The sequence below is a fragment of the Moschus berezovskii genome, chromosome 4 (genome assembly GCF_049115385.1).
Source record: "Moschus berezovskii isolate FMDL1 chromosome 4, NW_MosBer_1.0, whole genome shotgun sequence".
Lineage (NCBI taxonomy): Eukaryota > Metazoa > Chordata > Mammalia > Artiodactyla > Moschidae > Moschus > Moschus berezovskii.
Window position 1 is genome coordinate 37,467,077 of NC_142463.1, and position 16,029 is coordinate 37,483,105.

The 16,029-nt window shown below is 37.7% G+C and overlaps 1 protein-coding gene across 4 annotated transcripts in view; it reads left to right on the forward strand.

Moving 5' to 3' along the window:
- Window positions 1-16,029, forward strand: part of PATJ (PATJ crumbs cell polarity complex component) — a 385,356-nt gene that overhangs the window by 22,591 nt on the left and 346,736 nt on the right. For all 4 annotated transcript variants that reach the window (XM_055402500.2, XM_055402504.2, XM_055402503.2 and 1 more), the window contains exons 6-7: window positions 6,405-6,600; window positions 8,745-8,873. In XM_055402500.2, the coding sequence (XP_055258475.2) occupies window positions 6,405-6,600; window positions 8,745-8,873 (325 nt within the window). The remainder of the gene's footprint in view (window positions 1-6,404; window positions 6,601-8,744; window positions 8,874-16,029) is intronic.

Genomic DNA, 16,029 nt, shown 5'->3' on the forward strand with positions numbered 1-16,029 from the left:
TCTATGTGATTTCCCCCTCTGCACTTGTGCCTGAGTTTTATTTTTTTAAGGGTTATGTGTTTTGTCTCTACTTGATTTCAGCTCTTCAGTTTATTACTTATTTAAAAAGCACACTATTCATTATATTATGACTTTTTAAAAATATATATTAGTATTACTGTTGCCTGTTAGAAAACTAGCAGCAATAGCATAACTATGACAGAAAATTCAGTCAATAATATATTTTTGGATTCACGTTATCCACGTATTGGGGATCAGTTCTAATCTCCTCAACTGAAAATTCAGAAATGATGGATTTTTATGATCTTTGTACCTTTATTCAACAATCTAATGGAGCATTTCCTGAAGTTTGTTCTGAGGAGTTATAGCGGTAGTCAGCTCTTTACTTTTTTTATAATATGCATTTTTTTCATCTGGCTTCTTTTGTTCAACATTACGTTTGTGAAATTCATCAACATGGTTGATTGTAGCACTTCATTCGTTTTCATTGTTGTATAGTATTCAACTATACAAATACACCGTGATATATTCATCCACTACACTTAAAGAATTTTTTAAAAATTTGTTTTTCATTGTGCTGGGTCTCTGTTACTGCGTCTGGGCTTTCTCTAGTTGTGGCGAGCAGAGGCCACTCTTTGTTGGGGTGCCTGGACTTCTCATTGTGGTGGCTTCTCTTGTTGCAGAGCACGGGCTCTAGAGCACTCAGGCTCAGCAGTTGTGGTGCACAGGCTTAGTTGCTCTGACACGTGGGATTTTTCTAGATCAGGGATCGAACCTGTGTTCCCTGCATTGGCAGGTGGATTCTTAACCATTGGACCACCAGCGAAGTCCAGTAGTCAGTTATATTTGAGAAACTCAATCCTGTGTTTGGAGATTAGCTATATGTACTTAGGATAATCATATAATTTATTGTCCAAGTTGGGACATTTTGGAGAGTTAGAGGCTGTGCCATTAATATGACACTGAGACAGGAGGTATAATTAGGACTATTCTGAAGCGAGGCAATCCAGGGTAAACTGGACTTAGAGTCACTTGACAGTAGCTTCTTTAAGGCTATGAAGTCCCTTGACAAAAAGCCTACTTAACTTTGATTGGCTCAGATTTTCTTTTTAATTTTTTTTGACTTAAGAATCATTATTGGGATATAATTCACATAATGTAAGCATCACCATTTTGGGGTATATAATTCAGTGGTTTTAGTGTATTTTCAATGTTGTTAGTCATTTTGTGGTCCATTCTTGCATCTCAATTACTCTGTACTAATCGATCTGTAAGTACAGCTTGAGGTGAGCACTTCTGAAAAGAAGAGTTTCATATTTGAGTGTGTAGAGACTTGTCACCACAGCGAAGTAGTCAGGCGGCTTCCCGGAAGCAATGGTGCTTAAGGGAAATTTGAGAGGCAACAGTGGAGTCTCCAGAGGGCAGAAGGTGCCAGGGAGAGGAATAGAGACTTTATCTGTAGCCCTGAGAAGAGGTGGAACACAGCTCATATCTTAGGACTGTGTCTGGTGTTTATCTGATGTGAAGCTTAGTGCAAGGCAGTGAAAGAAGTCGCTAGAGAGAGGTAGAGGCCAGCCATGCAGGACCTTCTGGATTATTTTAAATGGTCTTTCTTTCTTCTGAGGATTCTCCACATAGAACTGTGTTATATCAGGAGCTTACTGAACATCCTTTGGCTCTTGAAGTCATGGAGATCCATTATTTCTGAATGTTGTGGTGGAGAGAAAAGAACTGGTCTCACCTTGAATGCAAAGTGTGAATTCATTTATATATGAGAGAGTTAAATTATAAATAATAGTAGGAGTAAAATGAGTTCAGCTTTAGAATGCATCAAAATAATATTTTCCAGAAGACTTCTGCAGTTTGTTTATTTTGGGTTAAGTTTATATTCCCTAGGCAGACTGGAAAGAAATGAGATGTCCTGGAAATCTACTGGGTAGAGGAAAAGGTAGATTAAAATAGAATTGATTTCCAGAAAATAGAAAATTTGAGTGTGAGTAAATTAAGGACCAACTTATTGCAAAATGAGTTATTAATATATCAGGGTCAAAAAGATTCAAGAGTAACTCATTCATTTGGGATTAATTAAGAAATTTCCCTTAATGAATAAGTTGTGAGTAGGAATTTAGGTGAAGAAGTTAGAGGAAGGAGAATGTGAGAGATGGGAAAATGGAAGGTGATTCCTGGATATTGTCCTGGAGTGGTCATATTTAAAAATAAATATTCCTTAAAATAAAAAAAAAAGATTTCTTCAGGACTAAAAGATTTCTTAAAAAAAAAAAGATTAAAAATAAATATTTCTTTAAAAAAAAAAAGATATCTTCCGGACTATAAGATTTCTTCAGGAAGTTCACAAGCAACATTTTCAATGTTAAAAATTATATATATATTTCAAAATTATGAAAATAATACATGGCTATGATCTAAAATATAGAAATATATTAACTCCCTTCCTACACACCGAAAAGCTCCTGGACTTTGACTACCCTGAGACAACTGTAGGAAATGCATTAGAATGTTTTTTTTGGCTATACTGTGTCACTTGCGTGATATTAGTTTCCCAACTGGAAATTGAACCCAGGCCAAAGCAGTGAAAGTGCTGAGTCCTAACCACTGGACTGTCAAGAAATTCACTAGAACATTTTATAAAGACAAGTTCTTAAAGTATGTACAATTTTGTATAGTATTCTTATTCCTCTAATATAACATAAGCCTTTCCTAATAGTAATAGAAGGATATATATAAGCAACATTTTTAATGCAATGTGACCTATTGTAAGAGCCACCCACAATTTTGGCATCAAAAACTGAAATACCCAGTTTGTTTGTTCCAAAGGAGAGTATAAAACATATGAGTCCCTCTTTTCAGAAAACTTAAAATCTAGTAGGAAAGGATGTAGCTAGCTCTGTGGACAGCACAGTTAGTAAAAATGAATGCTCAGTGAGTGATAAGCAAGTAGCTCAGAGCATCATGATAATGAGGTGAGTGATGAAGAGACAGGAGACAGAGGCAAAGACACTTTGTTGCAACATGGAGGGTGGATTGAATTTGGTTGAGTAGAGTGGAAGGGCATTAGAGATAGAGAAAACCATTTACACAAAAGCAGGAAATGCCAGACATGTTTGAGAGGGAAAGAGTAGATCAGGATAGTTGGAAAGGGGGTTTATATATAGAGAGAGGAAGCCAAGTTGGAAGAGTACTTTGGGGCCAAATATAGTGGCCTTTGAGTACCAGTCAAGTTTACATTATGTCCTAGAGGTCAGGAGCTACCAAATTCTGGTCCTTGATGAAATTTTGCTGAATCTGCTGCTGTGACCTGAGAAAAGCATAAGGGTGATATAGTGGAATTTTCATAATTCTAAATTTATGAATTATACTTCTCTGTTCTGAGATGAATCCCTTCTCAGAGAGATTTTTACTTTTGAAGGTTAAAAAAGTTCTTTTATGAAGCAGTCATGACAAAATTCTTTGCTTTGACGCTCTCCTTATTGGCCAACAACCATAGACAGTCATTATATACTTTTGAGATGAGAAATACCAGCACAATTCAGTTCAGTCGCTCAGTTGTGTCAAACTCTTTGCAACCCCATGGACTGCAGCACACCAGGCCTCCCTGTCCATCACCAACTCCCGGAGTTTACTCAAACTCATGTCCACTGAGTCAGTGATGCCATCCAACCTTCTCCCACCTTCAATCTTGCCCAGCATCAGGGTCTTTTCAAATGAGTCAGCTCTTCGCATCAGGTGGCCAACATATTGGAGTTTCAGCTTCAACATCAGTCCTTCCAATGAATATTCAGGACTGATTTCCTTGAGGATTGACTGGTTGGATATCTTTGCAGATTCAGCACAGGAGAGCCTAGAAAAATAGACTTTGAGGAATTTTGCAAGTCAGGCTTTAGATAAGGTATTAGATAAGGATCTCAGTTAGATGGTTGACATTGAGAATAGAAAGGAGAGATGGGTGGATACAAGAGAGATAAAGATAAGAAGGAACTGTGGAGATAATGAAGAGGAGGAGGGGTGTTTAGGAGATAATGAAGTCATATATAGTAAACCAGAGTAAATCCTACTCTTGGTATGCACTTTAAGAAGTTAGAGAGTATGGTTTACAGTCAGACTCTTTAGATAAGATGCTAAACTCCGTTTAATTTCTTACATGTAAAATTTAACTAAAATACTTTAAAAGGTGATTGTGAAGAATAAAGTAGATAATGACAGTAAAGCATTTAGCAGAGTTTCTGGCACCTCATAAGTACTCAACAAATATTAACTATATCGAACATTTCTGGAGGAGGGCATGGCAACCCAGTCCAGTATTATTAGATACTTGAATATTCAGGACTGATCTCCTTTAGGATGGACTGGTTGGATCTCCTTGCAGTACAAGGAACTCTCAAGAGTCTTCTCTAGCACCACAGTTCAAAAGCATCAATTTTTCGGTGCTCAGCTTTCTTTATGGTCTTACTCTCACATCCATACATGACCACTGGAAAAACCATAGCTTTGCCTTAGATGGACCTTTGTTGGTAAAGTAATGTTTCAGCTTTATACTATGCTGTCTAGGTTGGTCATAGCTTTTCTTCCAAGGAGCAAGTGTCTTTTAATTTCATGGCTGTGGTCACCATCTGCAGTGATTTTGGAGCCCAAGATAATAAAGTCTCTCACTGTTTCCATTGTTTCCCTATCTATTTGCCATGAAGTGATGGGACTGGATGCCATGTTCATAGTTTTTGAATGCTGAGTTTTTAGCCAACTTTTTCACTCTCCTCTTTCACTTTCATCAAGAGGCTCTTTAGTTCTTCGTCACTTTCTGCCATAAGGGTGGTGTCATCTGCATATCTGAGGTTATTGACATTTCTCCCAGCCATCTTGATTCCAGCTTGTGCTTCATCCAGCCCAGCATTTCACATGATGTACTTTGCATCTAAGTTAAATAAGCAGGGTGACAATATACAGCCTTGATGTACTCCTTTCCCTATTTGGAACCAGTCTGTTGTTCCATGTCCACTTCTAACTGTTTGCTTCTTGACCTGCATACAGATTTCTCAGGGGGAAGGTCAGGTGGTCTGGTATTCCCATCTCTTGAAGAATTTTTCAGTTTGTTATGATCCACACAGTCAAAGGCTTTAGCGTATTAAATAAAGGAGAAGTAGCTGTTTTTCTGGAACTCTCTTGCTTTTTCAGTGATCCAGTGGATGTTGATAATTTGATTTCTGGTTCTTCTGCCTTTTCTAAATCCAACTTGAACATCTGGAAGGTCACAGTTCACGTACTCTTGAAGCCTGGCTTGGAGAATTTAGAATATTACTTCACTAGTGTGTGAGATGTGTACACTTGTGTGGTAGTTTGAACATTCTTGGACTTTGCCTTTTTTTGGGATTGAAATGAAAACTGACCTTTTCCAGTCCTGTGGCCTGGAATTTGGCTGAATTTTCCAAATTTGCTGGCATATTGAGTGCAGCACTTTCACAGCATCATCTTTTAGGATTTGAAATAGCTCAACTGGAATTCCATTCATCTCCACTAGCTTTGTTCGTAGTGATGCTTCCTACATAGTCCACCAGAGAAGGGAATGGCAAACCACATTAGTATTCTTGCCTTGAGGACATATGTATACCCATGGCTGATTCATGTTGATGTATGGCAGAAACCAATTAAAATAAATTAATTAAAACAATTAACTATAATAGTGCTTTTTTCCCTTAAGATTTTGCTGATTACTTTTGAAAAATATCCTTTTTTCCTTGGTTAGCAGCTGGGGATTGGTGATGGGAAGGAGATAGATTTGGAAATAATCTTTCCTGCTTTTCAAGGAGAGTTTGGCTTCTATTGACAAATGTTGGAGAAGTAAGGGACAATGGAGATGAGGTGAATCTGCTAGAGTGGAGGTTATTGGGGACCATATAGCCCTATATGGTACATGTAGAAGTCAGATTGGAGGGAGTTCAGGGGTACAGGTGCTGCCACAATGACAATGCCCATACTTGCAAAACTTTAGCACTGGGGCTCTATACATTGTTTTTGCTTATTTTCCAGCCAAATGGCTTTTAAAATGGTGTGGTGTGTAGGGATGCACTACTTAATTGGTTAATTAGCTAATAAGTGCTTTGATGAAAAGCACTCTGAAGAGCTCTGTTACATCATGCAATTAAATATTTCAATAATTGTATTAAGTGAAGTAGTACCATAAGGTATAAACTGCCTGAATAATACATCTTGAAAATCAGGGTATTTGGATGGGAGGGGAGTTTGGGGGAGAATAGATGCATGTATATGTATGGCTGAGTCACTTTGCTGTCCACCTGAAACTATCACAACATTGTTAATCGACTATACTCCAATATAAAATAGAAAGAACACTCTGGCTGTTTTATCACTTAATATTTTCTTCTATCATCAAGGGATCAAAGGTTAAGGGAAAATGATCAAATATTGGCTATTAATCACACGCCACTGGATCAGAACATTTCCCACCAGCAAGCAATTGCATTGTTACAAGAAACTACTGGATCTTTGCGTCTAGTCGTGGCCAGGGAGCCAGTCCACACAAAAAGCAACATTTCTGCCAGCCTACCTGATGCAAATCTGCCTGACACAGTGAGTTGCAAATTTGGAAAATCCTTCATTTTGAATCATACCTTTGTTTTTTAATAAGCGTAAAGATATTTAGAAGATGTCATTTTACTTGTCATAGTTCAAAAAAGATTACATCTCTAAAGACAGCATTAGCATGTTAAACAAGATAGTTCATGAAGAGTTTTTGTTGTGTTTTTCACCATCCTCTAATTCTCCTTGTTTAAGGTTATTATTTAATGTAGGGGGTAATTTATAGTATTGGGTATAATTTGTTCGGTAATGGAAAGAGTTCCTTGGTCATGTAACCACTTAACTAATTAAGCTAGGAGTTTTTATTAGAGATTTACTATGAGTATCATAAGATTTGGTTATTTGCTTTAAAAGTATTTTTATAAATTGGATTTTTTATGCCTAGATTATGGATACTGCAAAATTACAGAATTTATTTTTTTTTTTTGCGTGTAAGGATGTGTACTGAACAATTTAAAAGAATAAAAGTTAAAAAAAAGAATAAAAGTTGATGTTCCTTTGGGAATCTTTAAACTTGTTTTGTAACATTTCACAGATTTTGACCTGCATCTTCAGAACACAATCTAATAAATCTTATTTTCTTATAACACTAAGTGCTGGCTGATTTATTTAATTTTCATTCATTAGGAAAAAGAAGAAATAGACTTTCTGGGTACAGTACAAGGTCACAACACTAATGTACAGACATTTTCCCTATTGTAATCAGTAATATTTATGCAACACAGTTTATATAATAAATGGAATGAACAAAGTGGGAAGTTGCTTAGCACAGTGGTTAAGAATAAGGAGTCCGGAGTCAGGCTAAGGGGGGTTCAAGTTCAGCTCTTACTGCATAACTGAGTCTTACTGGGCAGATGCTTTGAGTTCTCCACACCTCAGTTTCATCGTCTGTTGCTTGGAAGTAATAACAAAGTGTCTAGTTCACAGAGATGTTGTGAAGATTAAATGAGACTGCATTAAATGTGAGACTTAAATGAGAATGCATGTGAAGAGCTAAGCACAGTGCATGGGGCAGAATATTAACTGCTGTCCCTAATTCAGGCATTTTTAGCAAACATTGTTGCTTCCTGGATACTATATATTGTTCCAGGTGTGAATCTGTTAGATATTCCTGAAAACTCTGGTTATTTTTAACATTGTGTAATAACTTTCCAATTTAGTATAATAGAAAAACTAAGTATGTCTTAATGTCTTGAGGGGTAGGCTTTTGCCCTGCAGGTGGATTAAGTAGATTTAATGTATACTTCTGATGGAGCCTGCTGTTAGAGGAAAAATGCTTTTATGTCTTTTAGTCTGATTTGTATAATCCTTTTGCCAATATCTTCAGTTGGGTCTACATTTCTTCTCCTTCAGAGTCTCTTCAATCATTCTGGTCACCCTGTCCTCCTCACCGTCTTATGCTTCACACTGCTGCCAGATTAAACTTTCTAAATCACTGCTCCTGTTGTTTCCTCTTCTGAAACCTTCAGTTATTCTCCTTATCTAAGTCTAGCTTTGTTCTTAAATTTCCCTTTTTGCTTGAATGTATTTTTTCTCTGTAGAGCAATTAAAATGCTGCCTTTTCCTTGAAAGTGTTAGTCGCTCAGTCATGTCCGACTCCTTGCTACTGCATGGACTATAGCCCACCAGGCTCCTCTGGCCACGGAATTCTCCAGGCAAGAATACTGGAGTGGGTTGCCTTTATTCCTTGAAGTCTTTCATAGTTTTTCACTGGATTTTACCTCTTATCTCTATAGCCTTCCCATCTTTATAATATTTTATGATTCTCTTTTGAGATAAACACACATTTATTGGTTCCTACTAGGTGATTGGCACTGTGCTAGACATAGAAAGGGGAATGAGGCAATGTGTTTCTGTCCGCTTGGAGCTACAGTGTCTTATGATCCAATATTCTGTCTTATGTTTTAATTGTTTATGTTTTAGTTTACCTCTCCATGAGATTATAAAATCCTTAAGAGGATCTCTGATCCTACAGAAATCATCTCTGAGTCGTTAGAAAGTTGACTTGATTAATTACATGAATGAATGTTAATTTTTTTTGGTGTATCTGTTACACTAATAATTACTGTATTGGTAAGCAATGAATGTATGTGTTTTTAGTAACACTTTGGTTTTTGCTTGCTATTACTTTGTAGATTCGTTGGGGCCATATTGAAGATGTTGAGCTCATTAATGATGGCTCAGGATTAGGTTTTGGAATCGTTGGGGGAAAATCAAGTGGTGTCGTCGTAAGAACTATAGTTCCTGGAGGATTAGCAGATCGAGTAAGTTGACCTTCTTTGATTTCATTTTGGTTTTGTACAATTTAAATTGTGTGGCAAGTAACATGGGTTACTGGAATTATGATAATGTGACCAGAACTTAAGGATAGCTAAAAATGTTTTTTTCTATAAGTGTTAATGTGGACTCACTCTGCTTTATTTTAATTGGCTATACTCTAATATAAAATAAAAAGTTTACATAGAAAAAAAAAAATTAAAAAAAAAATAAAAAATCCATAGTAGGAACATACACAGAAAAAAAAAAAATAAAAAGCTCCTAAATCAACATTTTTGGGTGTGTGTGTATGGTTTTTTTTTTTTTTTTGCCCTGTGATTGACAGTCATCTTGGCTCTATCAAAAGACTGTTTTTTATTGAAAGGCATCATTAATGGGTATTGCATGCTGAGTATCTATGTTATTTTCTCCCTGTGTCTCTCTCAAGGGTGTAAATGTTAAGATCATTGTAATCAGTACAATGATTACAAACCTTTATCCCAATATGGCATGAGATAAATTTCACTAGAAGTATAATTTTTTGACATTATAAATAAAAATACTACCCTTCATGATTTAGCAGTGTTTAAACTGAAAGTGGGACATTTAAAAGTTTATCAACTATTTCTGCTTAGTTTTACACTGAAGAAAATGTTTAAGTACTACATTGAATTTTTAAAAAGCACTTTAGAAATTTGAAGCTACTTGATAATGAATTCATGTTACATAGACTGTCCATGATAATCAGTATGACATATAAATTGCATGCGTTAACGTCTTTGTTGTTGTTGCTGTTTAGTCACTAAGTTGTGTCTGACTCTTTTGCGACCCTGTGAACTGGAGCCTGCCAGGCTCCTCTGTCCATAGGATTTATGTCTGCTGCTGCTGCTGCTAAGTCACTTCAGTCGTGTCCGACCCTGTGTGACCCCATAGGCGGAAGCCCACCAGGCTCCCCTGTCCCTGGGATTCTCCAGGCAAGAACACTGGAGTGGTTACATATAAATTTATCCCTTCATATAAAGTATTAATAAAAGCGTATAAACATAAAAGTATCAATAAATGTGAATATACAGAGTTTTAGTAAGAAACATATAAAGAATCAATAAAAATGAACTTCCTATGCACATATAGCTTTGAGGCAAACTTCTCAGCTCCCTATTTCTAGTCAAAATTGTTTCTCCTTATACAAACTGTGGAGCTACTAATAGTCCTATTATTCTTTCAGCAGCTAAGTTTATTTATTTAGCATAATGGCTTTCAGAGTTTTGTCTGTGGGCCCTGAGGGTCCCTGAGTTTCTTGCAGGGGGTTTATAAGATCAAAATGACTTACATAATAATACTAAGATGTATTAGCCGTTTCACCATGTTGACATTCACAATGATGATGAACCAGCAGTGGCAGACTAGGCCTGCTGTTGCCTTTGTATGTGTTAGAGCAATGACACCGAGCTGTACTAGGAGTCATTGCTTTCTTCTTTACCATGTGCTTGCAACAACAACAAAAATGGCAGTTTCATTTTAAAAAGTGCAGTAAAAACTAATTTAAGTAAAGTTTGACCTTTAAATGCATGTCTTTTTAATACTGTGTTACAGAATGGAGTATACCATATAGCACTTCTTCCATATACTGAAGTATGGTGTTTATCTTGAGGAAAAACATTTGTGAGACAAACTGTCCACTTTTTAATATGGAACAGCATTTTAATTTTTAAAATTTTTATTTGATTTTTTAATTTTTTGCCTTTATTCACAAAATTTTTTGAGATTTAATTTTTTGAGATATATTATTTTAGTTTTAGGTGTGCAGAATAATGATGTGATACTTCTTTATATTATGGAATGATCACCACACTGAGTCTACTTAACATCCATTACCACATAGTTACAATTTTTTTTCTTGTGAAAAGAGCTTTTAAGATCTCTTAGCAGCTTTCAGGTATACAATACAGTATTTTCACCTGTAGTCACCGTGCTGTGGTTTACTTATTTTATAGCTGAAATTTTGTTTCTTTTGATCTTCTTCATCCATTTTGCCCACCTTGCACCCTGCCTCCCCAGCAGCTGCCAATCTAGAATGTTATTTTTATTTTTGAAAGAATAACTGATAGAAAAATTATTATTCAGGCTTGACTATCTGGTAGATGTTTCCTTGAAATGAATGAACTAAGCCTTAAAGGAAAATAGCTAACAGCATTTGTTCAGTTCAGTTCAGTTCAGTTCAGTTCAGTCGCTCAGTCGTGTCCGACTCTCCATGACCCCATGAATCACAGCACGCCAGGCCTCCCTGTCCATCACCAACACCCGGAGTACACTCAAATTCATGTCCACAGAGTCGGTGATGCCATCCAGCCATCTCATTCTCTGTCGTCCCCTTCTCCTCCCGCCCCCAACCTTTCCCAGCATCAGAGTCTTTTCCAGTGAGTCAACTCGTCGCATGAGGTGGCCAAAGTATTGCAGTTTCAGCTTTAGCATCAGTCCCTCCAATGAACATCCAGGGTTGATCTCCTTTAGAATGGACTGGTTGGATCTCCTTGCAGTATAAGGGACTCTCAAGAGTCTTCTCCAACACCACAGTTCAAAAGCATTGATTCTTCGGCGATCAGCCTTCTTCACAGTCCAACTCTCACATCCATACATGACCACGGGAAAAACCATTGCCTTGACTAGACGGACCTTGGTTGGCAAAGTAATGTCTCTGCTTTTTAATATACTATCAAGGTTAGTCATAACTTTCCTTCCAAGGAGCAAGCGTCTTTTAATTTCATGGCTGCAATCAGCATCTGCAGTGATTTTGGAGCCCCCAAAAATAAAGTCTGACACTGTTTCCACTGTTTTTCCATCTATTTCCCATGAAGTGATGGGACCAGATGCCATGATCTTTGTTTTCTGAATGTTGAGCTTCAAGCCAACCTTTTCACTCTCCTCTTTCACTTTCATCAAGAGGTTTTTGAGTTCCTCTTCACTTCCTGCCATAAGGGTAGTGTCATCTGCATATCTGAGGTTATTGATATTTCTCCCAGCAATCTTGATTCCAGCTTGTGCTTCTTCCAGCCCAGTGTTCCTCATGATGTACTCTGCATATAAGTTAAATAAGCAAGGTGACAATATACAACCTTGACGTACACCTTTTCCTATTTGGAACCAGTCTGTTGTTCCATGTACAGTTCTAACAGTTGCTTCCTGACCTGCATACAGGTTTCTCAAGAGGCAGGTCAGGTGGTCTGGTATTCCCATCTCTTTCAGAATGTTCCACAGTTTATTGTGATCGACACAGTCAAAGGCTTTGGCATAGTCAATGAAGCAGAAATAGATGTTTTTCTGAAACTCTCTTGCTTTCTCCATGATCCAGCGGATGTTGGCAATTTGATCTCTGGTGCCTCTGCCTTTTCTAAAACCTGCTTGAACATCTGGGAGTTCACAGTTTACATACTGCTGAAGCCTGGCTTGGAGAATTTTGAGCATGACTTTACTAGCGTGTGAGATGAGTGCAATTGTGTGGTAGTTTGGGCATTCTTTGGCATTGCCTTTCTTTGGGATTGGAATGAAGACTGACCTCTTCCAGTCCTGTGGCCACTGCTGAGTTTTCCAAATCTGCTGGCATATTGAGTGCTGCACTTTCACAGCATCATCTTTCAAGACTTGAAATAGCTCAACTGGAATTCCATCACCTCCACTAGTTTTGTTAGTAGTGATGCTTTCTAAGGCCCACTTGACTTCACATTCCAAGATGTCTGGCTCTAGGTCAGTGATCACATTATCGTGACTATCTTGGTCGTGAAGATCTTTTTTGTACAGTTCTTCTGTGTATTCCTGCCACCTCTTCTTAATATCTTCTGCTTCTGTTAGGTCCATACCATTTCTGTCCTTTATCGAGCCCATCTTTGCATGAAATGTTCCCTTGGAATCTCTAATTTTCTTGAAGAGGTCTCTTGTTTTTCCTATTCTGTTGTTTTCCTCTATTTCTTTGCATTGATCACTGAGGAAGGCTTTCTTATCTCTCCTTGCTATTCTTTGGAACTCTGCATTCAGATGCTTATATCTTTCCTTTTCTCCTTTGCTTTTCGCCTCTCTTTGTTACTGATGATAATTTGAATTTTCAAGCAGAAATTATAATTTTGGAAAATATTTCTCTGATTAGATTCTTAGTGATATTCAGTTCAGTTCAGTCACTCAGTCATGTCTGACTCTGCAACCCCATGAACTGCAGCACGCCAGGCCTCCCTGTCTATCACCAACTCCCGGAGTCCATCCAAACCCATGTCCATTGTGTTGGTGAGGCCATCCAACCATCTCATCCTCTGTCTTCCCCTTCTCCTCCTGCCCTCAATCTTTCCCAGCATCAGGGTCTTTTCAAATGAGTCAGCTCTCCACATCAGGTGGCCAAAGTATTGGAGTTTTAGCTTCAACATCAGTCTCTCTAATGAACACCCAGGACTAATCTCCTTTAAGATGGACTGGTTGGATCTCCTTGCAGTCCAAGGGACTTTCAAGGGTCTTCTCCAGCACCACAGTTCAGAAGCATCAATTCTTCGGTGCTCACTTTCTTTATAGTCCCACTCTCACATACATACATGACCATGGGAAAAACCATAGCCTTGACTAGATGGACCTTTGTTGACAAAGTAGTGTCTCTGCTTTTTAATATGCTATCTAGGTTGGTCATAACTTTCCTCCCAAGGAGCAAGCATCTTTTAATTTCATGGCGGCAGTCACCATCCACAGTGATTTTGGAGCCCAGAAAAATAAAGTCAGCCACTGTTTCCACTGTTTCCCCATCTATTTGCCATGAAGTGATAAGACTAATAAACCATGATCTTAGTTTTCTGATTGTTGAGCTTTAAGCCAACTTTTTCACTCTCTTCTTTCACTTTCATCAAGAGGCTCTTTAGTTCTTCTTCACTTTCTGCCATAAGGGTGGTGTCATCTTCACATCTGAGGTTATTGATGTTTCTTCCGGCAATCTTGATTCCAGCTTGTGATTCCTCCAGCCCAGCATTTCTCATGATGTACTCTCCTTATAAATTAAATAAACAGGGTGACAATATTCAGCCTTGATGTACTCCTTTTCCTATTTGGAACCAGTCTGTTGTTCCATGTCCAGTTCTAACTGCTTCCTGACCTGCATACAGGTTTCTCAAGAGGCAGGTCAGGTGGTCTGGTATTCCCATCTCTTTCAGAATTTTCCACAGTTTACTGTGATCCACAAAGTCAAAGGCTTTGGCATAGTCAATAAAGCAGAAATAGATGTTTTCCTGTAACTCTTGCTTTTTCAGTGATCCAGTGGATGTTGGCAATTTGATCTCTGGTTCCTCTGCCTTTTCTAAAACAAGCTTGTACATCTGGAAGTTCACGGTTCACATATTGCTGAAGCCTGGCTTGGAGAATTTTGAGCATTACTTTACTAGTGTGTGAGATGACTGCAATTGTGTGGTAGTTTGAGCATTCTTTGGCATTACCTTTCTTTGGGATTGGAATGAAAACTGACCTTTTCCAGTCCTGTGGCCACTGCTGAGTTTTCCAAATTTGTTGACATATTGAGTGCAGCACTTTCACAGCATCATCTTTTAGAATTTGAAATAGCTCAACTGGAATTCCATCACCTCCACTAGCTTTGTTCGTAGTGACGCTTCCTAAGGCTCATTTGACTTCACATTCCAGGATGTCTGGCTGTAGTGAGTGATCACACCTTCGTGATTATCTGGGTCATGAAGATCTTTTTTGTACAGTTCTTCTGTGTATTCTTGCCACCTCTTCTTAATATCTTCTGCTTCTGTTAGGTCCATACGATTTCTGTCCTTTATTGAGCTCATCTTTGCATGAAATGTTCCCTTGGAATCTCTAATTTTCTTGAAGAGATCTTAGTGATATTAATAAATATGATTTTTTATATTAAATAATGTATTGATTGTATGTCAATAGAGAACCTGCGTAGCTATGAGTCAGTATTTTCTGAAGATCAATGTATAGAATGGCAAAATAATATATAGGTAAAAAGAATCCATTCAAAATTCAAGATTGATGAATAGATTTTAATTAAACATTATCTGAAAACTTGATGTTTCAGATTCCACATTGCAACTAATCTTTAAGAAATCATCACTTGTCAAGTTTTGGTGTGTTATCAAAGATTTAGGCTGAAAGAGCTATGGAAATACTTTCCCATTTTCCAAATATATATCTGATGAAGGGCAACTTTTCTTTGTATACTTCAACCAGAGCAACACATGGCAACACACTGAATGCGGAAGCAAATATGCAAATTCAGCTGTCTTCTTTTAAGCCAGATACTAAAGAGATTTGTAACAATTTAAGAATGCTGTTCTTCTCACATTTTTTTGTTTGTTTGTTTTAGAGAACAGAATTTTTGTATAATTGGGAACCGGAGTTTAACCAAGATGACACGTAAAATGTAACCATGGTACCATCTATCACTACAGTCAAGATAATGAACATATTCATCACCCACAAAGATCTATGCCCCTTTGTAGTCCCTATTTCTTCATCCTCAATTACTTTTGAGTGTAAGGGAGATCAAGATGGTTGAGAATGGTCATCTTATGGGTGTTCAAAACACATCTGTGGCACGAAACAAATAATAATCTTGAAGGGTTTTTTTAATTTAGCAACTTAGACAGAGATGAAATATTGTGGAATATTTTGGCATCTTTTCCCACTCAGCCCCTCTCCTTTCAGTTCAGTTCAGTTCAGTCGCTCAGTTGTGTCTGACTCTTTGAGACCCCATGGACTGCAGCACGCCAGGCTTCCCTGTCCATCACCAGCCTATGGAGCTTACTCAGACTTATGTCCATCGAGTTGGTGATGCCATCCAACCATGTCATCTCCTGTTGTCCCCCTCCTTTAGCAATTTTAATAGACTTATTTGCTAGAGTAGCATTTTTCAAGATGCAAAGTGGTTATTATTAAAGAACAAAGGGTCAAAGAAATTTAGAAAGTACCAAGTTAAACAAAATCAAGTAGATTTCTTTACTGGAAGAATTATCTGAGCTATTAAATACTGATGTACATTATGAATTTTCACAAGGAGAATGTGATGTGCAGATTTTCTGTTGGTGGCACTGTTAATAAACGCCCAGGTCTGATTTTCACCCTTTCCTGGAAGGGATTGTCGCTGTTTCAGGTCTTCAGAATGGGGTGGTCATGTGC